General features: G+C 42.6%; 1 protein-coding gene across 2 annotated transcripts in view; it reads right to left on the bottom strand.

The window, feature by feature from the left end:
* CSF1R (colony stimulating factor 1 receptor) overlaps positions 1-24,534 on the bottom strand; it is a 49,624-nt gene that overhangs the window by 4,204 nt on the left and 20,886 nt on the right. For both annotated transcript variants that reach the window (XM_072145600.1, XM_072145599.1), the window contains 15 exons: positions 24,325-24,455; positions 22,633-22,795; positions 20,778-20,967; positions 19,292-19,407; positions 16,461-16,575; positions 16,164-16,345; positions 13,250-13,365; positions 9,659-9,785; positions 8,690-8,794; positions 6,486-6,596; positions 5,669-5,825; positions 4,578-4,651; positions 3,197-3,312; positions 1,725-1,847; positions 167-278 (listed from right to left, as the gene is read on the bottom strand). In XM_072145600.1, coding sequence (XP_072001701.1) covers positions 167-278; positions 1,725-1,847; positions 3,197-3,312; positions 4,578-4,651; positions 5,669-5,825; positions 6,486-6,596; positions 8,690-8,794; positions 9,659-9,785; positions 13,250-13,365; positions 16,164-16,345; positions 16,461-16,575; positions 19,292-19,407; positions 20,778-20,967; positions 22,633-22,795; positions 24,325-24,455 — 1,938 coding nt within the window. The remainder of the gene's footprint in view (positions 1-166; positions 279-1,724; positions 1,848-3,196; positions 3,313-4,577; positions 4,652-5,668; positions 5,826-6,485; positions 6,597-8,689; positions 8,795-9,658; positions 9,786-13,249; positions 13,366-16,163; positions 16,346-16,460; positions 16,576-19,291; positions 19,408-20,777; positions 20,968-22,632; positions 22,796-24,324; positions 24,456-24,534) is intronic.

Raw genomic sequence — 24,534 nt, 5'->3', positions numbered from 1 at the left:
TACGTAGAAGCTGCAGCATCAGGCACCAAGAAGCTCCAGTATATATATAGGACGTATATCAAATCAGGTTGCATTATGGGTAATTTGGTCCTACAGATACTCAATATTTCAGCACCTTGAGTCATCATTTCACCTTCAAATATGAAGCTAAGTGATGTGTACTCACCAAGAGAGAAGATCTCCCACAGTAGGATGCCATAGGACCATACATCGCTCTGCACCGTGTAGATACAATCAAAGATGCTTTCTGGCGCCATCCACTTCACTGGGAGACGAGCCTGAAATAACATTATTTTTAAATTACACAGTAAAATGAATGAACTATATGCAGGGGTGCACTGGCCATGAGGCGACTTAAGCCTCTTGCCTCAGGCGGCACCACCTGCAGTGAGATGGGGGGGGGCAGAATCAGGGGAGCAGTCACCTGAAAATTGACACTTAAAAAAGCACGGGTGTTATAGGATGCATAGAGAACCCACAAGCTAAAAATAATAACAGGCGGTCCCCTACTTAAGAACACCCGACTTACAGAGGGCCCCTAGTTACAAATGGCCATCTGGATGTTGGTCATTCACTGTACTTTATCCTTAGGCTACACTAAACAAATGTAATAGTGTCTGCAATGAAACCTTATTGTTAATCCTGGTTCTGATTTTTAAAATCCAATTGTCACAAAGACTCTAAAAAAATTTGGTTGGGGTAAGAATTGTAAAACAGTTCCAACTTACATACAAATTCAACTTAAGAACTAACCTATAAGACCTATCCTGTAAGTAACCCGGGGACTGCCTGTATATTACTACTGGATCGGGGGGAGGAGGAGCCGTTCTATTGCTCGTTTAGGTTCACCCCTTACTATATGAAACCTTTTCTTATTTAATATTCCTCCTTAAGAAAACCATTTCTTCCTAATGATGAATATAACATTTTCTACATATAATGGAGATCCAGAATCTGCAGCGAGGCACCTGGACATCTAGTTACATCATTTACTTATATTTATATAAAGAAACGTTACTTTATGGGGATAAATCATCTTACTGGGCCTTTACAGCAGCACACGGAGGCTGTGCAGCTCCCTACTAGGGATCCCTTGCACTGCCATATATCCATCATATACTGGATAGTTGTGCTGGGAAATACTGACAATTCTACAGTTAGTGGTGATATTACATGGGAAATGAAAGTGTTAACCCGTTTGTAATGTTTTTGTTTTTTTTATATAATTGCTTGTTCCAACAATGAAGCATCAGCCATCGGGTAGGTGCACATACTGTATGTTATCAATGTTATTAGCACACAAAACTTCTTGTTCCTCTCTCTGTCTGTATTTGGTGCTGTGTCAGCAGGTTTGGGATACAGTCAGACAAGCCCTTTCCCCTCCAAAAAATCCACAAATCCATCACATTTTAACTTCTGCTCTGACCCATCGCCTTTCCGACCTACCTCTTTTAAGAAACAATTGTATTCTTTATTAAATAAAAATTCAGGAACATTTCTCTTTACCATAATTCCTATGTCATTCCTCATGGGTGTAACTAGTCAGGGGTGGTGCACATGCTCCATTCTTTAGTGTATCAGGTCGGAGTGCTGGCCCCCTGACACTGCGGGCCCCATAGCAGCTGCTATAGCTGTAGTTTTGCCCCTGCTTTGGACCATGAATAGGTTGAAGTTATAATTTACAATATGTATGATTATTTAAAGGATTAGTACAGAAGACTTACATTGCCCTTTACCACATAGTTGCTGTCATTCTCAATGTCCCTGGCCAGACCAAAGTCACAGATCTTCGCCATACGTCCGTGTGTCACCAACACGTTTCTTGCAGCCACATCTCTATGGATGCACTATGTGGGATTGAGGTAATATTAGTACACCCACCACAACAGAAATATAATAAATGTATATATTAGTTTCATACAGAAATCCTAACGTGGCCTCTGTATTCACTGAGACTTAAAAACTAGCATAAGACCTAGGCACTTCCAATATACTATATACAGGATGGGATATAGACGGCTTTTGAGACTGTAGACATCTGGGGCAGAAACATATAAGCTACTATACAAAATGTATAACAGTATATTTAGGACATTTGAGATTTGAAAGGCCCCAAATCCCCACTTTTAAGCAGTCAGCATACATTGGACCTTGTTGTGGTCTGGCAATGGGATTGTCCTTCCAGAATCAGGATGGTTAGCAAGTAAGCTCTGTCAGCATGTACCGTTATATTGTTGTATATCTTTTTACTATGAGAACTGTCAATCTGTGGAATAGCCGAGCTCAGGCGCTGGTCACAGCAGGGACAGCAGAGAGCTACAAGAAGGGCCTGGATGACTTTTTACACCTAAATAACATTGATGGTTATGTTATATAGAATTGTTTTCTATAAATCCCTTCCTCATCCAATCACTTCCCTTCCTTGGTTGAACTTGATGGACATGTGTTTATTTTCAACCGTATAAACTATGTATGTATGAGATCTCCGTCAGTACCATAGACAGTGAATGGAGCGGCAGTGCTCATATGCAACTGGCTGCTCCAATCACTGTCTATGGAGCTGACAGAGATCTCATACATACATACATAGTTTATACAGTTGAAAATAAACACATGTCCATCAAGTTCAACCAAGGAAGGGAAGGGATTGGATGAGGAAGGGATTTGGAGGAATCAATTCTATATAACATAACCATCAATGTTATTTAGGTGTAAAAAGACATCTAGAATCTTTTTGAAGCTCTCTGCTGTCCCTGCTGTGACCAGCGCCTGAGGCAGGCTATTCCACAGATTGACAGTTCTTTTGGGGTACAATGCATCCCCGTTCTCGTGTTCTGTGGGGGTCCAATCACTGAGACGCACCCAACCATCAGTAAGTAAGTCCCCCTGTGGATAGGTGCTAACTGTTGTTATTGGAAAACCCCTTTAATGCAGAAGACAATGACATAAATAGAGGAGAGACATATAGATAGAAGCAAAACTGTGCCTCATTATTTGGTCGGCCTCGTTCATTAGGTAAGAGCTGTTTTATTTCCAGTTTGTAACTTTTCTTTGATCCTTTAATGGATTCCTCAACCATAGAGAGTCTGACATAGATTCCCTTCTTCCAACTTCATCTCTCCAAGGGCCCCGCAGCACTCATGTGATGCACATAAAGTACTCAAGGTCCCCTATAAGAAAACTCCAGGTGACTTACATTCTTAGTAGCCAAGAAGGACATTCCTTGTGCTACTTGAAGGGAAAAGTTTAGAAGGTCATGCAGGTCCAATGGTAGGTGGTCATCCATGTCCTCTTCTTCTACTAGTGGATTTTCTAAAATACAAAGTTATCACACAGTTATTAGCCTTAATATCATACATGTCCACATGGACATACAATCAACCTTCATCAGGATGCGGAGCTGTAATGCCAAAGATCCTTATGCTATACATGTATTATTTCAGGACATATTTCATAGTGTCACTGGGGAATATTTATCATACAGAGGCTAATTGTGCGAGTCCCACCCCTCCGCCGCGCTTGATCCGGATTTCCTCGGCAGGCGGCTTGCGCTACCATACAATTATATGCCAGGCCCTGCCTTGCGTAGAATTTCACTATTACCTAGCATTCAGGCATGGGGCAGGAATGTCCCTCGTCAGCCCCCTCGACCACTAGACACGCCCCTTTTACACCCTACCACGCCCACTTGACTTGGAGGTGGCGTAATAAAGGGGGAAATAATCGCAATTCCTGATGGTCCACAACGAAATTCTGATTAATTCAGGGCCCGTTTTCTGCCATTCAAGCCCTAATAAATGTCCCTCGCTAAGGGAAATCTTAGGGAACTAGCATCCTAATCCATGGGGGTCCTGAGACCTCTTTTTAGAGTTCATGGGACCTGCAGTGTGGGACCAGCAGCTCCTTACAATGTCTATAGGACCAACATGGCTATTTCCAGTATTTCCATATCCAGTGAATGGAGGATCTGGGTTAGGACCAGTTTTGGGGCACTCAGTAACCATAAATTTATAACCCACCTTAAGGGCAGGTTATAAAAGTGCAATAAAATACATTGTTAGTATTATGTGTATTCCGAAGTCCAATCCAGGTATAGTTGTGCCATCATGTGCAAGACTGGATAATGGATACTTTTTCAGGTTCCTTTCACACTCTTATGCTACGCCCATGTCGGGACAGAGGTGTAGCACTCGTTCAGCTGGAGAGGTGGAGGGGTGAACGCTCCTCACCCCTCCCCTCTCCATAGGAAGCCGTGAAGTTGGGTCATACTTGTGGTAAAATATAGAGCATGCTCTATCTTTTTTCCGGGGGCACCATGGTACGGTGACATCATCATACATACCCGCGCTCTTCTATGGCAGCCGTATGCTAGCTGTATGGATAGCATATGGCCCCATATATACTCATGTAAAAGGGGCATGACATTGTATATATTTTTGCCCCTTAGATTTCTCATTTTCTTTTCTACCATCATTTTAATGAATTCTCAATTCTATTTTAGCCAAATGTTTCTCTTAATTTGACATTAATATAAAAGTTAGGTAGCTAGTCATAATAAATACGCCCAAACAACATACCCAGGGTGGACGCCCTATTGGAGGTAACCGGTTTCATATCGATATAGCTGCTGTCATTTCCTAGTCCACTGTTACTGAAAAATAAAATAAGTCTTCACCATTAGTATCTTTATTAGTTATCCGATGCTACTTCAGCCACGTCCACCAATAAATATGTTGGTGGACGTACCTCAGTATAGATATTATTAGTATAGAGCAGGGAAACCTTTGTGGTAGCTATTTAATGGTTACATATGCACAAGATCCTCCAGTGAGCCCAAGCCATGAGACAACAGCTGAGTACAAAGGTCGACAAATCAATTTGGACTTGACACCAGAACCAGTCTTTTGTAACTAGGATGCATTTCTTAGGAGCTAATTGCGAATCTAGTAGACATCAATGCCACGAATCATCCTGCAATGGATATGTTTTCTTCACAAACTTATTAGGGACCATGTTTCATGACCTTTGGAGAAGAAAGAAGTGCAAACCACGGTGGTCCATGGACTACTTTGATTTCAATGTGTGAACTGGGTCAATGAAAACTAGTCAGTCAAATCCAACCTATAATCCTACAGTGTTGATCAAGAAGAAGGCAAAAACGTATAAGACGGTTGCAGGGACGTAACTACAGCGGTAGCAGCCATAGCAGCTGCTATGGGGCCCGCAGTGTCAGAGGGCCCCAGCATCTGAGATTTTGGCTGTGTATATATTGTGTGTATATGCTGTATGTGTGTGCATATGTGATGTGTTTATGCTGTATGCACAGCTTTATATGCTGTACGTATGTATATATTGTGTGTGTATATACTGTGTTTGATTGTAACTTACATGTGTGAGTAAACAAAGATGTATATTTTTTAAGAGGTAAGGGGGACCCAGGTGTCTGCTTTGGGGCCTTCCCTCTCCTAGTTACACCCCTGAACAATTGCCATATAGTCCATAATAAGGAAAAAGACTGTCTGGATGGAGGGTAGACCCTCAGAATCATCTCCTTTGGTGGTCCTCCTGTCCAACGCCATGCACTTGCTACCTTCTATAGGGGGCCTACTAGTTAAAATGATTAGCATTTGATTAGTTAAGCTAAAAAACTAAAAATGTTGACAATTACCTTCCCAAATACTTTCCTTCTACCGCCATATTTTTGTAGTCGCTGGTAGAATTTGCGAGAGCTGCTGTAAAGTTATTGTTCATGATTTCGGCTTTCCTCCTCAAGAAGTTCAACAGGTCTCCATGCTGACAATATTCTGTGATCACCAAAATTGGACCTAGAAGACGAGGACGCATTTTATGGTTGCAATACACCAGCATTGGCTATGATTTGAGAAACAACCAACCCCTGGATAACCTCATACACATCCAAACTCGGGGCCTCCAAGTGTTCATGTGTTCTGAATTTTAGGAAATTTGGCATCAAAATCCATCATGATAAACCAGGGGCGCTTACTCATAGATCCTGGTACCGTGACTGTGGTAATCTTCTTATATTTGTTGGCCTCCGTGCCTCTAAAATCAACTTTTAAAATTATGGTAATGAGTCTGTAGAGCCCCTGTCTGCTGTAGCTTCATAGGTTTTTAGGCTTTAGGTGTGCTCCCCGTAACCTGGGGGCGGGCACAGGATTTGGTGCAGAAGGGAGGAGCAATGAGTGCTCCTCACACCCTCCCAGAGCCCTTCTGGTTCATTAGCATAATTATACAAGTTGATTTTAAGATTATGGAGGTCATGGATAACAAATATAAGAAGATTACCACAGTCACGGTGCCTGGATCTATGATTAAGTGTCCCTGGTTTATCATGATGGATTTTGATGGTAGATTTCCTTTAAGTAAGCTTTTAAGGATGGTATTATCAATCCTGAGAACAATTGAAACTGGTTTAATAAATGCAACTTGCCTTCTCCTTAGCCTGAACTATAAAAACCACTCACCTCCACTTGTACAAGCGCCCAGAAGGTTCACAATGTTATCATGATGACCCAAATGGCTGAGAATTTTGAGCTCCGACATCAGTGCCTCCTTCTCATCGGTGTGTGCACTGGCTAAAAGTCATTTAGAAGAAGAAAAGTCATTTGTCCATTTTGGTCCTACAAAGTCGGTCATTCCAAAACCTTTACCCTTAGTAGCGATATATCGATTGTTCAAACTGATATAAGGATTGTTCAAAGAACAGCTTTAAAGGGAACATGTCACCAGGAAACCCATTTTTAGCACTCCTTCAGTCCCCACAGAGCATTGTACATACACTGCCAAAGTGTTTTTGTATTAAAAATTGGTTTTAATGAAAAAAAGATATGTTATATTGTACCTTTCATTAGCATCTGCTGTGTGACTAGGCAGTTGCCCACTGGGAGTGGCTGGAAAGGAGCAGTTCCCCCCACCCTTGGGAAACAGCTACTCCATGTGACCTTTTCAAATATATGAAAACACCCATCACTGGGCTTAGCGACGCCCCCTGCTCCTCTACAGCCAATCCCAAGTGTGGGGAGTTATTAATATATCTGAAAAGGTCACATGTTTCCCAAGGGTGGGGGGGGGAACTGCTCCTTTCCAGCTCCTCCCATTTGGCAACTGCCTAGTCACACAGCAGATGCTAATGAAAGGTACAATATAACATCTTTTTTTCTGTAAAACCTATTTTTTATACAAAAACACTTTGGCAGTGTATGTACTATGCTCTGTGGGGACTGGGGAGTGCTAAAAATTGGTCTCCTGGTGACAGGTTGCCTTTAAGTCTTATATGCTAAGATATTATTAAAAACTTAACTTTTATTTTATATGACAAGGTTTTACTGACAGTTTTAAAAAAACGGAATCAAAAAGAAGTTTCGAAAAGAAGGGTAAAAACTTAATCTTGGGCTGCACCACCAAATCAACCCAGGTACCGCAGAACTATTTTCATAGGACTACCAGTACAAGGTAGCTTTAACCCTTCTTAGGTCACAATTTTACAAATAACAACACCCACGTCTACAGGTTGTGTTTGGTATTACAGCTCATTTCGATTCATGTTCTATCAGAAACATGTCATGGACATGGGGCAGATTTTGGTTAAAAGCTTTCTTCTGTTGATCCCTTGATATCTTTGACTAAATGAATGTATAACAAAAAGTCATGTTATATAAAGAGGGGAGAGTCTTCCCAAAAACTAAAAAGATCACTTTGAAAAAGTTGGGACTGCCCCATAAAAATTAGAAGGTTGGCCGATTCTGCAGAAATTGGCAGTAAAGGAAATTTACCACTTAAAACAAGGATTGTAAACCAAGTACAGTGAGGCCCCTTTCACACTTGCGTTTTTCACGTGCGTTTTCTTTTGACGCGCAGAATTTTCATTGCACTCTGACCCATTGGGGCAGATTTACTTACCCGGTCCGTTCGCGATCCAGCGGAGCGCGGATTCGGGTCCAGCCGGGATTCATCAAGGTAGTCAGGGAAAATGCGAATCGGGCCCTTAGTAAATGACCCCCATTATAACCAATGGGTCTTTTCAGACTTGCATTTTTTTTCCCGCACACATGCACGTTTTTTTTTAACACGCGTTTAAATCTCGACATGCTCTACTTTTGCAAGTCACGCGCGTGAAAAACGCACCATACAAGTCTATGGAGACGCATCAAAAACGCATCGTACTCTGAGACACTTGCAAGTGCAATTGGTTTTTCACGCATCAATTGCCATAGAAAAGATAGAGCTCAGTCCTGAGTCCTTTTCACGTGCATTAGCTGCGCATGAAAAACGCATTGAAATTGCATTGAAAACGCGCGTGAAAAACTGAGACACTGAACAAACTCTGACTGAAAACTGATGGAACTCTGATGCAAAATGTGCGTTTTTCACTGACCAAACCCTGATCGCTCCCTGATCAAACTCTGACGTGATCTGCAACGCAAGTGTGGAAGGGGCCTTAGGGGCTCAGGCTGCATAGCAGTTAATTTAGCCCGGAGCCCCTCAGGCTCATTTGTATGAGTTTTTAAGACTTGGACAGAAGAAGTTAAAAGAAGAGCAGATCCTGCCAGAGAGGGCACAAGCATGTAAGTGTGCTTGGTTTACAATCCTTCATCCTGGTGGTAGATGTCCTTTAATCTAATTTGTATGATGATCCCAAAACACAATCCTAGTCACAGAGCAATCTTACGTTTCAGCATTTTCACAGCAACTCGGAGGGCTGAGTCATCTTTCCCCATCCCGAAGGCCGTGGCTTCCATCACCTTCCCGAACGCACCTGCTCCGATGGTCTTTCCTGTATGTGAGATGACACATGGTAACTTCCATCCTCTTTGATGACTGCACAATTCTCTTTTATGGAAACCACAGGAAACTAGCAAGCCAAGCACAAATCTGTGGAGTGCTGTGGCAACAGGTCACTACCCAAACAGGAAATGAAAGAACACGAATGTAGAACTGCTAAAGGCCATGGTGGACAAGGTTATGAGTCCTACAGAAAGAGGATCATGGCTTTATATACGTCTGTTGTACTATTATTATGGTTCTTTTATATCATTGGTTCATTGTATTGATCTGTTTTATTGTATTTTTGGGACTGTGACCACTATTGGGATAGTATAGTAGCACATAATATGGCATTTGGGAAATGGATGGCATCATTTGGGTAATATACTCTACATTTTATTGTATGATGTCTATGGTTGGTTGGTTGAGCATAATATGACAATATAAGGGGGGTATTTATCAGGGCCTCTGTGCCACGTTAGCGACGTAGAAGCCCCGAAATAATGGCAAATGCTAACTTATTGCTAGCACTTACGATTATTCTCCCCTTTGGGGAAGGGGCGTGAAGGGGGGCGGGGAAAGTTGAGTGGTGGGGGCGGCCATCGGTGAATGGAGGAGCACTGGCGTATGATAAATAACCCCCAATAAGTTTATGTCTAACTATATATGAGTAGATGGAGCTAAGTCTACGTAGGTGACCAAACAAGAATTTTCATTACAGCCTATAATTGTGGTGAACCTCATGGCACAGATTTACATATTTTAATCGAACTACAATTCTAAACAAGTTTGGGTTTTGCATTCACCCCATTGTTGATGATTTTGCCAGAGGTGTGACGCTTTTAACCCCAAGCTAATCCCTAGGGGTACGTACCAAACTGCAGATTGGCTCTTGGAAACTCCCATCTCTCGTTGTATGGCAACTGTGTGGGGTCAATGCATATGTACTGATTGCCTTCCGTCACTTGGACCATCTGCCAGCGCACTTCAAATTTTGGTTTCTGCAATAAAAAGTGAGGAACTTTTATAATAAAATGTGGAATTTTTGTAGTCTCATGTAGATTTTGGGGGACAATTATCAAGGCTTGCTTTGCAACAGGAATTGCAACTCCCCCCGCTTACGCCACCTCCACGCCAAGTGGGCAAGAAAACACATTGGGGGTCATTTACTAAGGACCCGAATCACGTTTTTCCGACGGGTTATCCTAAAATTTCAGATTTGCGCTGATTTTCCCTGATTTTGGCGCATGCAATCGGATTGTGGCGCATCGGTGCCGGCATGCACCCAACAGAAATGGGGGGGCGTGGCCGTATGAAAACCCAACGGATTCGGAAAAACCGCCGCATTTAAAAAAAAAAAAGCTTACCTGCACCCACGATAGGACAGTGAACTTCAGTGCACTACGATGAACTTCAGCGCAGCAGCGACATCTGGTGGACGGCGGAGGAACTACCTTAGTGAATCCCAGCAGAACCCGAATCCTCCGCAGAGAACGCGCCGCTGGATCGCGAATGGACCGGGTAAGTAAATCTGCCCCATTGTATGTGGGGGTAATATTAATACATGGAGAAAGTATGTGGGTGTGAAATTAAGGCCAACCATTCCCACTGGGGGAGATTGTCGGGAAGAGAAACAGAAAGACGGGTGACACTTGTTGTCTTGCTGCTCCACCTCCACCTCAGCATCCAAGTTACTTTATTTACATTGAAAATCCTGGGTCTGCCCCTTACAGGCTAAAGATACCACTTCACATAACAGTTCACATATTGACATAGTAGTTTTTACTTAACCCCTTAATGACCAGGGCCGTCAAAAATTCATAACTTTTTTATTTTTCCATGTAAGGAGCTGTATGAAATGGGTTAAAAATATGCATTTGCGCCATTTTCTTGTGGGCTTGGATTTTCCCTCTTTCCCTGTGCGCCCTAAACGACATGTCTACTTTATTCTTTGGGTCGGTGCGATCACGGGGATAACAAATTTGTATAGGTTTTATAATGTTTTCATACATTTACAAAAATTAAAACCTCCTTCATTTAGCCATCTTCTGGCGATTATAACTTTTTCATACTTTGGAGTACGGAGTTGTGGGTGGTGTCATTTTTTGTGACTGTTGATGATGTTTTCGATGCTATCATTTCTAGGAGTGTACGGCCTTTTGATCACTTTTTATAGAATTTTTTAATATTTTGCAAAATGGCAAAAAAGTGCCATTGTCAACTTTGGATGCTATTTTTCGTTACGGGTTAAACACCGGGAATAAAAATGCTGTTTTTGTATTTTGATAGATCAGACATTTTGGGACGCGGCGATACCTAACATGTTTATGCTTTTTACTGTTTATTTATATTTATATTAGTTCTAGGGAAAGGCAGGTGATTTGAATTTTTATTCATTTTTTTCTTTTTTTTATATTTACTTTTTACTATTTTTTAGACCTCGTAGGACAGTGTTCCCCAACCATTGGTCCGTGGCCCAAGACCGGGCCGTGGAACACGAAAAATAATTACTTACCTTCCCTGTTGCCATGCAGCAGTCTTCTCTTCTTTTACTTAATTTCCACACTAAAACACTGCTCTATTGATGGTGAGCGTTATGATGTCATCACATCATGTCCACCGACAATAGAGTCATGCACTAATGCGGAAGAGAAATGAAAGAAGATAAGACTGCTGCGGGGAAATGAGTAAGGGGAGTATTTTTTCTTTTTTAGAGTTTGGCGGGAAAGGGGACATTGGAAGCAGACGGTGGGGGCAGCTAAAGGAAGGGAAGGAAGGCATGCTGCAGGAAAGGGGACATGGGAGGGGGGCATGCTGCAAAAAAGTAGACATGGGTGGGGGGCATGCTGCAGGAAAGGGGACAATATAAGTGGGGGGGGGGTTTCTTCAGGAAATAGGCACGCAGGGAGTTATGGTGGGGCATGCAAACTATGACACAAGACCCCATCCCTGGAGAAATTTATGTTCAAAGGTTGGGGACCACTACCCTAGGGTACTTTAACCCTTGGTTGTCCAATTGATCCTACCATATACTGCCATACTACTGTAGTATGACATATGTAGAGAAAAGAAAGAAATGTCTCCATACTCTTGTGTCTCGGTATTGCAGCTCAGCATGCTTCAGAGTGAGGGTGAAGACACACATGGCGTTTTTAGGCCGTTTTTAGTTAGTGCGTTTTCACATCGTTAAAAACGCATGCGTTTTTGACCAGTTTGAATTAAGATAATTGGTCAAACCTGTCAAAAACGCAAAAAACGGCCCAAAAACGGCCTAAAAACGCCACGTGTGTCTTCACCCTAAATGAAGGTGACCTGTACTACCACACACAATCTGTGCTCAGGTGTGGCACTGTTGTATTAACATGCAGCTATGGTTATTTAATTGGATAATATGAAGCGACGTGGACTTGCACAACATTTGCTTTCTCTTTACACTGTATATTTCATCTATTTCCAGTGTTTACATTTCCCTTGGTTTTTGTTCCTGTTTTCTTAACCAGTATTCAGATTTTTTTTATGCAGAACAAAGGCTTAGCTGAGATTTCTCAAGATTTAAACTTCCTGTTTAGGAAACCGCGTTTCGTAGGACGGAGTTGCACAGGGGAAGGTATCGTTATCGTGGTTTACAGTAATCCACATCCATAGTGATCTCTCTATGCAATGACATCATAAAGGGCCAGTTTTAGAAAAAGACACGATAGAGCATGGGGGGCAGTCCAGCAGCAGAATAGTTTGTATAAGAAGTCAGTTTTTTGGTGTGGTCACTTTTTCCATGAGAATACAGGGTTCAACAAATAGGTGGAACAGTTCAATATCTTGCAAAATACATATTGCATTGAAAAACTAAAAATATAATTGTAAAATATTTGTTAAAAATCTATCCAGTGATACCAAACTTGGCCCCCTTCCCCCACTCCCTGGGGGGAGGGGAGGGTCAATTTAAAACATTTTAAATGGGAACCCCCATTTTTCATTGCAGATTTGGATTACCCAAGAAAAATTACGGTACATTGATTTGACCCTGTGGCGCTATAATCACCAAAAATTGAAATGTGAACAAAAATGGGGATAAAAAAAGAGAATATTTCATTAAATACACATCAGATCCAAACTCCAAACTTACCCAATTTGGGCACTTAAAGGGGTATCCCCATTTCAGCAAATCAATTCCTCACAGTTTTCTAGATCTCTAGACTGCCCAGCATGTGCCTCATTTTTGTAGAGAGGCAGGTCATGCAACAATCGACTCTAGCATGAGGGATCACAAGTAGAAATGCAAAGAAAAAGCCTCAAAAACACTAAAAACTGATTTATAAACACTGGTAAAAAAAAGGACAACCAAACATGTTTCATTAATAAAGTATAATACAGAGTTTTCTAATATCATCTACACTATTCATTTGTGTAATTTGATAAAAAGTTTACTTACACTTGAAAGGCAGAACATATTTCGGCAATGACTTACCTGCTTGTATTTGTAAATAAAGAACACTGACAGTAAGAAGAAGAAGGCTGCGCCGGCTGCCACCACTATGAACATGGAGCTGAATTTCTCTGCCTCTTTGGTGCTTGACGCCACCACTGGAAACAATGGAAATTATTTCATGTCATAAAATATATCATCTCTATTTTTATAAAATCCACAGAGGCTGCGGCCTCGAAGTCACATCCATGGTATGGCCTCAGCTATGTGACATAACCATTACAGCCTGTCACTGGCCTCAACTACGGGACATCACTGCTGCAGCCTATCACTGGCCTCAGCTACATGACATCGGTGCTGCAGCCTATCACTGGCCTCAGATACATGACATCACTGCTGCAGCCTATCACTGGCCTCAGCTACATGACATCACTGCTGCAGCCTATCACTGGCCTCATCTACATGACATGAGTGCTGCAGCCTATCACTGGCCTCAGCTACATGACATGAGTGCTGCAGCCTATCACTGGCCTCAACTACATAGCCTCAGTGCTGCAGCCTATCACTGTCCTCAACTACATGACATCACTGCTGCAGCCTATCACTGGCCTCAACTACATGACATCAGTGCTGCAGCCTGTCACTGGCCTCAACTACATGACATCAGTGCTGCAGCAGTGATGTCATGTAGCTGAGGCCAGTGATAGGCTGCAGCAGTGATGTCATGTATCTGAGGCCAGTGATAGGCTGCAGCACTGATGTCATGTATCTGAGGCCAGTGATAGGCTGCAGCACTGATGTCATGTATCTGAGGCCAGTGATAGGCTGCAGCAGTGATGTCATGTAGCTGAGGCCAGTGATAGGCTGCAGCAGTGATGTCATGTATCTGAGGCCAGTGATAGGCTGCAGCACTGATGTCATGTATCTGAGGCCAGTGATAGGCTGCAGCAGTGATGTCATGTAGCTGAGGCCAGTAGTAGGCTGCAGCAGTGATGTCATGCATCTGAGGCCAGTGATAGGCTGCAGCAGTGATGTCATGTAGCTGAGGCCAGTAGTAGGCTGCAGCAGTGATGTCATGTATCTGAGGCCAGTGATAGGCTGCAGCACTGATGTCATGTATCTGAGGCCAGTGATGGGCTGCAGCAGTGATGTCATGTAGCTGAGGCCAGTGATAGGCTGCAGCAGTGATGTCATGTAGCAGAGGCCAGTGATAGGCTGCAGCAATGATGTCATGTAGCATCCCATGTTTGGTGTCTACAGGGAGACTGCTAATTTTATCATATACACTCACCGGCCACTTTATTAGGGACACCATGCTAGTAACAGGTTGGACCCCCTTTTGCCTTCAGAACTGCCTCAATTCTTCGTGGCATAGATCCAACAAGGTGCTGGAAGCTCCTCAGAGATTTTGGTCCATATTGACATGATGGCATCACACAGTTGCCGCAGATTTGTCGGCTGCACATCCATGATGCGAATCTCCCGTTCCACCACATCCCAAAGATGCTCTATTGGATTGAGATCTGGTGACTGTGGAGGCCATTTGTGTCCAGTGAACTCATTGTCATGTTCAAGAAACCAGTCTGAGATGATTCCAGCTTTATGACATGGCGTATTATCCTGCTGAAAGTAGCCATCAGATGTTGGGTACATTGTGGTCATAAAGGGATGGACATGGTCAGCAATAATACTCAGGTAGGCTGTGGCGTTGCAACGAGGCTCAATTGGTACCAAGGGGCCCAAAGAGTGGCAAGAAAATATTCCCCACACCATGACACCACCACCACCAGCCTGAACCGTTGATACAAGGCAGGATGGATCCATGCTTTCATGTTGTTGACGCCAAATTCTGACCCTACCATCCGAATGTTGCAGCAGAAATCGAGACTCATCAGACCAGGCAACGTTTTTCCAATCTTCTACTGTCCAATTTCGATGAGCTTGTGCAAATTGTAGCCTCAGTTTCCTGTTCTTAGCTGAAAGGAGTGGCACCCGGTGTGGTCTTCTGCTGCTGTAGCCCATCTGCCTCAAAGTTCGATGTACTGTGCGTTCAGAGATGCTCTTCTGCCTACCTTGGTTGTAACGGGTGGTGATTTGAGTCACTGTTGCCTTTCTGTCAGCTCGAACCAGTCTGCCCATTCTCCTCTGACCTCTGGCATCAACAAGGCATTTCCGCCCACAGAACTGCCACTCACTGGATGTTTTTTCTTTTTCGGACCATTCTCTGTAAACCCTAGAGATGGTTGTGCGTGAAAATCCCAGTAGATCAGCAGTTTCTGAAATACTCAGACCATCCCTTCTGGCACCAACAACCATGCCACGTTCAAAGGCCTCAAATCACCTTTCTTCCCCATACTGATGCTCGGTTTGAACTGCAGGAGATTGTCTTGACCATGTCTACATGCCGAAATGCACTGAGTTGCCGCCATGTGATTGGCTGATTAGAAATTAAGTGTTAACGAGCAGTTGGACAGGTGTACCTAATAAAGTGGCCGGTGAGTGTATATGCTATATAAAGAATTGCAGGCCTTATTCATTGCATACAGTTGCTTGATTCAGTCTTGTTGCCCTGGTGTAGAAAATGCTTGCATCTGTCCTCATCTCCTACTTCTCTATAACATGCTGCCTGCAGATAGGACACTATGTCCAATCTGATTAGCTCCTCCTGCTCTATAACATGCTCTATCCTGCAGTTAGGACACTATGTACAATCTGATCTCTGTCTCCTGCTCTATAACATGCTGCCTGCACAGTATGTACAATCTGCTCAGCTCCTCCGGCTCTATAACATGCTGCCTGCAGATAGGACACAATGTACAATCTGCTCAGCTCATCTTGCTCTATACTCTAAGTTTTTACCTAAAATGGTTAATAAATAGATTAATAATTTTTTTAACCATCAATGAAATACCTGAATTTATCCCCCTCAGCTCATCCTGCACTGGTTGCTACTTACCTGGAAGAATGGCTTTAGTGATGGTCATCTTATCAGATGCCGTCCCAGCAATATTAGAAGCTAGACAGAAAATCGTGACAGTGTCGTTAAATTTTTCGAGCCTCATCACACTTATCACCACGTCCTCCTGTGTATCCTGCCGCAACTCGTCTGTAAATGGGACTTTTTCTTCATCTGAGCAACTATGAAAAAGAAGGAAATTAGACTGAATAAAGTTTAATAAATATTCAACCCTAATTTTACTTGTGTGTTTACACCAGAATGTGGCCCAGTATGGAGATTCTTCTCAGTCCTCACCTTGTATTGAAGCACAGAAGCCATGTAATAGCTGGTAATGTATATCCTTTCGATGTGCATTTTATTTCATGCGAACCATTCACACTGTACTGCTCCATAATAACGGATGGAGTGCCTGAAAAATTGAACATCACACAATGTACTACTGACAATATTGCTACAGGTTATCTCCTCCTCCTCCCTGTACAATGACCTCCATATAGATAACACTGACCCATCATTACATCACTGACAATAGATGATGTCACAGCTTATCTCCTCCCCTCCCTGTACAATGACCTCTATATAGATAACACTGACCCATCATTACATCACGACTGACAATAGATGATGTCACAGCTTATCTCCTCCTCCTCCCTGTACAATGTCCTCTATATAGATAACACTGACACATCATTACATCACTACTGACAATAGATGATGTCACAGCTTATCTCCTCCCCCTCCCTGTACAATGACCTCTATATAGATAACACTGACCCATCATTACATCACTACTGACAATAGATGATGTCACGGCTTATCTCCTCCCCCTCCCTGTACAGTGACCTCTATATAGATAACACTGACCCATCATTACATCACTACTGACAATAGATGATGTCACAGCTTATCTCCTCCCCCTCCCTGTACAATGACCTCTATATAGATAACACTGACCCATCATTACATCACTACTGACAATAGATGATGTCACAGCTTATCCCCTCCCCCTCCCTGTACAATGACCTCTATATAGGTAACTGACCCATCATTACATCACTACTGACAATAGATGATGTCACAGCTTATCCCCCCCTCCCTGTACAATGACCTCTATATAGATAACACTGATCCATCATTACATCACTACTGACAATAGATGATGTCACAGCTTATCTCCTCCCCCTCCCTGTACAATGACCTCTATATAGATAACAATGGCCCATCATTACATCACTACTGACAATAGATGATGTCACAGCTTATATCCTCCCCCTGCACAATGAGCTCTATATAGATAACACTGACCCATCATTACATCACTACATAAGCTGATGTCACAGCTTATCTCCTCCCCCTCCCTGTACAATGACCTCTATATAGATAACACTGACCCATCTTTACATCACTACTGACAATAGATGATGTCACAGCTTATCCCCTCCCCCTCCCTGTACAATGACCTCTATATAGATAACACTGGCCCATCATTACATCACTACTGACAATAGATGATGTCACAGCTTATCTCCTCCCCCTCCCTGTACAATGACCTTTATATAGATAACACTGACCCATCATTACATCACTACTGACAATAGATGATGTCACAGCTTATCTCCTCCCCCTTCTTGTACAATGACCTCTATATAGATAACACTGACCCATCATTACATCACTACTGACAATAGATGATGTCACAGCTTATCTCTTCCCCCTCCCTGTACAATGACCTCTATATAGATAACACTGGCCTATCATTACATCACTACTGACAATAGATGATGTCACGGCTTATCTCCTCCCCCTCCCTGTACAATGACCTGTATATAGATAACACTGACCCATCATTACATCACTACTGACAATAGATGATGTCACAGCTTATCTCCCCCCTCTCCCTGTACAATGACATCTATATAGATAACACTGACCCATCATTACATCACTACTGACAATAGATGATGTCACAGCTTATCTCCTCCCCCTCCCTGTACAATGACTTCTATATAGGTAACTGACCCATCATTACATCACTACTGACAATAGATGATGTCACAGCTTATATCCTCCCCCTGCACAATGAGCTCTATATAGATAACACTGACCCATCATTACATCACTACTACCAATAGATGATGTCACAGCTTATCTCCTCCCCCTCCCTGTACAATGACCTCTATATAGATAACACTGACCCATCATTACATCACTACTGACAATAGATGATGTCACAGCTTATTTCCTCCCGCTCCCTGTACAATGACCTTTATATAGATAACACTGACCCATCATTACATCACTACTGACAATAGATGATGTCACAGCTTATCTCTTCCCCCTCCCTGTACAATGACCTCTATATAGATAACACTGGCCCATCATTACATCACTACTGACAATAGATGATGTCACAGCTTATCTCCTCCCCCTCCCTGTACAATGACCTCTATATAGATAACACTGGCCCATCATTACATCACTACTGACAATAGATGATGTCACAGCTTATCTCCTCCCCCTCCCTGTACAATGACCTCTATATAGATAACACTGGCCCATCATTACATCACTACTGACAATAGATGATGTCACAGCTTATCTCCTCCCCCTCCCTACACAATGACCTCTACATAGATAACACTGAGCCATCATTACATCACTACTGCCAATAGATGATGTCGCAGCTTATCTCCACCCCCTCCCTGTACAATGACCTCTATATAGATAACACTGACCCATCATTACGACAATAGATGATGTCACAGCTTATCCCCTCCCCCTCCCTGTACAGTGACCTCTATATAGATAACACTGACCCATCATTACATCACTACTGACAATAGATGATGTCACAGCTTATCTCCTCCTCCTCCCTGTACAATGACCTCTATATAGATTACACTGACCCATCATTACATCACTACTGACAATAGATGATGTCACAGCTTATCTCCTCCCCCTCCCTGTACAATGACCTCTATATAGATAACACTGATCCATCATTACATCACTACTGACAATAGATGATGTCACAGCTTATCTCCTCCTCCCTGTACAATGACCCCTACGGAAAAAAAAATCAAAATAGAAAATAAATCATATAATTTTTTTTGTTTAAAGCTTACCAAACAACTTTATTTCAAAAGACAGGGAGGCGCTAGTTTCTGAATTGTTTGCATAGAAAGTATATGTCCCAGTCTCATTTGCATTCATACGGTATAGAGTCAGGATGCTTTGGTGTCTATAAAGGTACAAAATCAATAAAAAACATATTATTTGTATTCAGTGAGGAAAGTTATCAGAAACCCTAGGCATTACTAAATGAACTTGATATTCATACAAGTGGACACAGATGGGAGGGATCATCAACCCCTTGGTCCCAGCAACTTAGGTGTCTTACAACATTACCATCAAGTGGCAGTACTGTCCTTTACCAATATATGTAACTGTTAAAACATCTTCTATTGACAGTCAGTCTACAAAATGTTACATTTGTAGACACTGCACGATCTGTTGGTTTTCCTAGAATGTAACTACAGACTATGGGTACATTCACACGGTGGTATGCCTCTCCCCTCTCCATAGAAAAAGGCGGCACACGGGCGCACACACGAGAAAGGATAGCGCATGCTCTATCTTTTGACGATGTACGTCGCAGAAACACATTGAGGCACATTTACTAACGGTCGTTGGACGCATTTCCGTTGGATTTCACAAATCTTTCCGTTTTTGCGCTGAATTGCCCCGGGTTTTTGGCGCATGCAATTGGATTGTGGTGCATCGGCAACTGATTCGGACAAACCGCGGAATTTAAAAACCAAATTGTGTCGCAATATCAGCATTCACATGCATCGGGAAGAAGAAGGTGAACTCCGGCGGACCTCATCGGGGAAGCGACACATGCAGTAAATTGGACGCACGATCTTAGTGAATCGCGGCAGCTCCGAATCTTCATCGGACATTCCGGATCGCGCGGAGTCAACAGGACGGGTAAGTGAATGTGCCCCATTCTCTCCCAAAGAGACTGCACCAAGGATTTGCTGTAGGATTATCCAAAGCACTCAGAGGATTATCCCTGATCCCACAGACCACAGAGAGACCACAGAGATTACACCAAATCCAGCTGCCCATGCAGCAGAGCCCATCCATCTCCTCTACAAAAAGGATGCAGATTCCAGCCACACAGAGACCACTGGTTCTGGGCTGAAGATACTCCTACCACAGCCAGCCACTGACAGATCTGCAATTCCCTCTAAGGATTTCTTACCAGCCTGTTAACCTGTGCCTTGCTGCTGCTGGAGTTCTCTATAATAAACTATGAGTTGTTTTATTACAAGCTCTTTTCTTTTGCTTCACCCTGCCGGCCATGCTGGGGTGGACGAGGCCTACCCTAGGACATAGTGCATAGTGATAAAAGATTTTGGTCGCTTCAGTCCTAGCCCACAGGATTTTTGCCTAGTTTTGGCACGCTGGCGCAGCCACCCACCCAATACATTGGAAAGCCTAAGCCTCTTGATGCATCCGGAGGGGTGGAGCCTCAATCATACGCAGGCGCACAAGTCAAAAGTTGCTCATAGAGTAAAAGATTATATTTTTACATTGAAATCTAACCTGTAAGGCCCCCTATGCTCCCATTTTGACAGAGAGCTAACATTCTTTATAATGCCAGTATTGTTGTGTAGCCATTGCCAGGACAGTTGGCTCGGGTAAGCTTCGACATCTACCGTCAGTTCTTCATCGAGACCCGTGAGTTGGGAAATGCTTCTGTTCTGTGATGTTGAAACATGCACAAAGGCTTTTTCTGGAAAATAAATATCACATTGAACAAGGGCAGCTGTAATAGAAGAATCTGACAATTTTAGCATTACTGTTGATAGTGTAATCTTTCCATCCTAAATTTATAGACCACTCCAATGCTGGCATAAAGGACGCCTAGAATCAGGACTAAATTTACCTAAAGATGCCAATAGATGGTGGCTGATGAAGGGGTTTCTAAATAAAGGGATAGTGTATCTTTTTTTTGTAAGAAGAGGAAAATTATTTAAAGGGAACCTGTCACCAGGTTTTACATCACTAAACTATTTGCCCCCTCAGGTCGGATATAAAATGTCCTTTTTGGGATTCCCTCTTTTATGTAACATTTTACCCATTTACCTATAGAAAATCTCCCTAAAGTCAGTTAAATATGACTCTTCTCACTCTTTTAATGAGATGAGTCAAGTTAAGGGGTTACTTGGATAATGTCACTTCAGAATCCCATATCTTCTGTTCTATATAACCTTTTTGGGTCATATTAAAGAGAAGAATTTCATCTTTCAGATCACATTAGGCTTTTGGTTTTGTGATCTACAAAACTGGAGACGCAGACAGCTCGTTAGAAATGCAAGACACGCAAAAGAGAATAGTCTGGTTAAACCAAGATGGCAGAGTGGTACAGAATCGATTGGGCAAAAAAGTAGTCAAACATAGCAAAAGTTGTGTACACAGTAGAAGTAATAACAAAATAACAAAAGAGAATTAGGACAACAAGAAGACTAATAACCGGCAACCTCTACTGAAACTGGGCAGGTTTATAAAGTTGTTCCTAGACGCCGCCCCAGCAGCTGACTGGTTCGCCCATCTGTCCATCACTGAAGTCACAGCTGGGACATAAACTGAGCTAAATGAACCACCCAACTTTCCCAAAGGAACTGACTCTAAAAAGTAATTAAATTAAAGCTCCAACAGAGCAGCACTGGTAGTAAATCACTAGTACAGAAGACTGTAACTTAATTACATCCAAAGGGTTCTGGTAGCAGCTCTGCAAGTGCTACCAGGGGAGGTGCTTTATCCTGAAGAGCTATTTACTGCTTACACTGAGATGCTTTAAAGCCCCTTCAATCTGCTCTGAGTGACAACTGTAATATCCAATCAGAGTGTCTCTTTCGAGGAGAAAAACAATTTTCAGGGTAGTTTCCACTTGAATCCACTCAGCATAAGATCAAATAACACTTTCTTAGCTCTTCAATACGTCAAATTTCAACAAAAGAAAGTAGTGTCCATGGACAGCTCTCACCACATATTCCCATAATGAGCGCTAAAATTGAGCATATTTTAAAAACGTGAAGTTCAGAAGCCAAAGCACACTGCTCGGTCCCAGGTTTCACTTGTTCCAGCTTCTTCTGGGGTTTTACACTTAGCTTGTATCATACCTCCGGAACCGGTGCTATCCGTAGTATCCAACCAGGAGTCTGCTACAGCTGTCACTCAGAGTAGAGAGGTGGGGCTGTTCTAAATGAAGCACCTCCCCAATGAGAAGCCTTGGGTTAAAGGTTAATTCAGCTTGTATTCAGCTTGTATGATTTGTGGGGTTTTTGTGGTGAATTTAGGGATTGGTCCCATATTTGACAGTAATTTTTTTTCATTTTCCATCCATTTTCCCACGTCATCATGTTCATTCTAACATCATGAGCCATATTTCCAGTACCTATCACTTGAAGGTTTGCAGATCTTTTGCGTGATGGTTCTTTGTTTCCAGCCACGCAGGTGTAGTTTCCACTGTCTTCATAGGACACACTTCGGATACTTAGGATGGAAGTTATGGTCCAAATGCCATCAACAAAAGAATATTTCATTTCTGTCTCTTTGATCTTATAGAAGATAAAATGTTATTACTCATAAAAAGCCAATTTATATAAAACACTGCTACTAAATTTATTAACTATTATTTAGACACTGAAAAACTTGTTCCCCTCACTTACAGATTGTGTAACATTTTTGCTAGAAACGACCATCCACTGGGATAGAAGTTTCAGGGGTAACAGGACCTGCCTCAACCAATTAATGGCCTCCTGTAACCAAGGGACATCACTAAATCTGACCATGGGACTTCACTTACTTTGTTATCCCTAGGCCTAAGAAGGTCATTTATTAGGTGAAGTTGGTCCTCTGACTCCCGGAAGAATAACTCCTGCCCCTAGTTCCTGGATAATCCCTTCAAGTAAACAAAGCCCCCTTGTCAAAAGCCTCTCAATCCTGCTAGAAATTAGACACTTTTTGCTTTTGGCCCCACATCCAGACGTAAGTTTCAGGGGTAACATGACCTGCTTCGACCAATGAATGGCCCCCTGTAACCAAGAGACATAACTAACTCTGACCATGGGACTTCCCTTACTTTGTTATCCCTAGGTCTAAGAAGGTCACTCAATAGGTGAAGTTGGTCCTCTGACCCCCCGGAAGAATAATTCCTGCCCCTAGTTCCTGGTAAATCCCTTTAAGGAAACAAAGCACACTTGTCAAAAGCCTCTCACTCTTGCTAGAAATTAGACACTTTTTGCACTGGATGGAAGCTTCAGGGGTAACAGGACCTGCTTCAACCGATGAATGGCCTCCTGTAACCAAGGGACATCACTAACTTTGACCATGGGACTTCACTTACTTTGTTATCCCTAGGTCTAAGAAGGTCATATATTAGGAGAAGTTGGTCCTCTGACCCCCAAAAGAATAACTCCTGCCCCTAGTTCCTGGATAATCCCTTCAAGAAAACAAAGCCCCCTTGTCAAAAGCCTCTCAATCCTGCTAGAAATTAGACACTTTTTGCTTTTGGCCGCACATCCGGACGGAAGTTTCAGGGGTAACTTCGACCAATGAATGTCCTCCTGTAACCAAGGGACATCACTAACTCTGACCATGGGACTTCACTTACTTTGTTATCCCTAGGTCTAAGAAGATCACTCAAAAGGTGAAGTTGGTCCTCTGACCCCCAGAAGAATAACTTCTGCCCCTAGTTCCTGGAAAATCCCTTTAAGGAAACAAAGCCTATCAATATTAGATGGATTGTGGTGCCGGAGATACACTCTCTCGGCTCTCCCTGAGCTGTCTGCTACCCACTTTATCTGTCGTGCTAGGAGTCAACCTCTTCATGGTCAAGTAAATATGGTTGGAGCCTTAAAACCCATTGAGACCTCCTACACACGAATGGGTTATGTGTCGTTTCCGGCCCATGTTAATAAATAGAGACTGGCCGCCCCATTCACGGTTCCATGAGATCTTTCCAGTTAGCTCACGCCCTCTGTGCATGAGGCCTGATGAAGGTGTATAAGAGGTTTTATATACAAATTTGTTTTGGTTCCCAAATATGTAAAAAAAATAAGAAAGAAATTGCATAGAGTTTACTTACTGTTTTTGTGCCGTCTTCCCACGCTATTGGAATCTTTGCGTTACTTTTTGCAGTGCAGTTAGTTACAAAATCTTCACCTTGAATTCTGATATATTCATAGGATGGCAGGAAGACTGAGTGTATAATTTCCTCTAAACAATAAAAAAAATGCTAAAAATTACATTGAATGGCGTGACTTGTAGTCTTAATGTTGTGCTTTCTTCTTGCTGT

This window comes from Engystomops pustulosus, chromosome 4 (assembly GCF_040894005.1).
Source record: "Engystomops pustulosus chromosome 4, aEngPut4.maternal, whole genome shotgun sequence".
NCBI lineage: Eukaryota > Metazoa > Chordata > Amphibia > Anura > Leptodactylidae > Engystomops > Engystomops pustulosus.
This window is presented reverse-complemented; position numbering and strand designations above follow the sequence as displayed.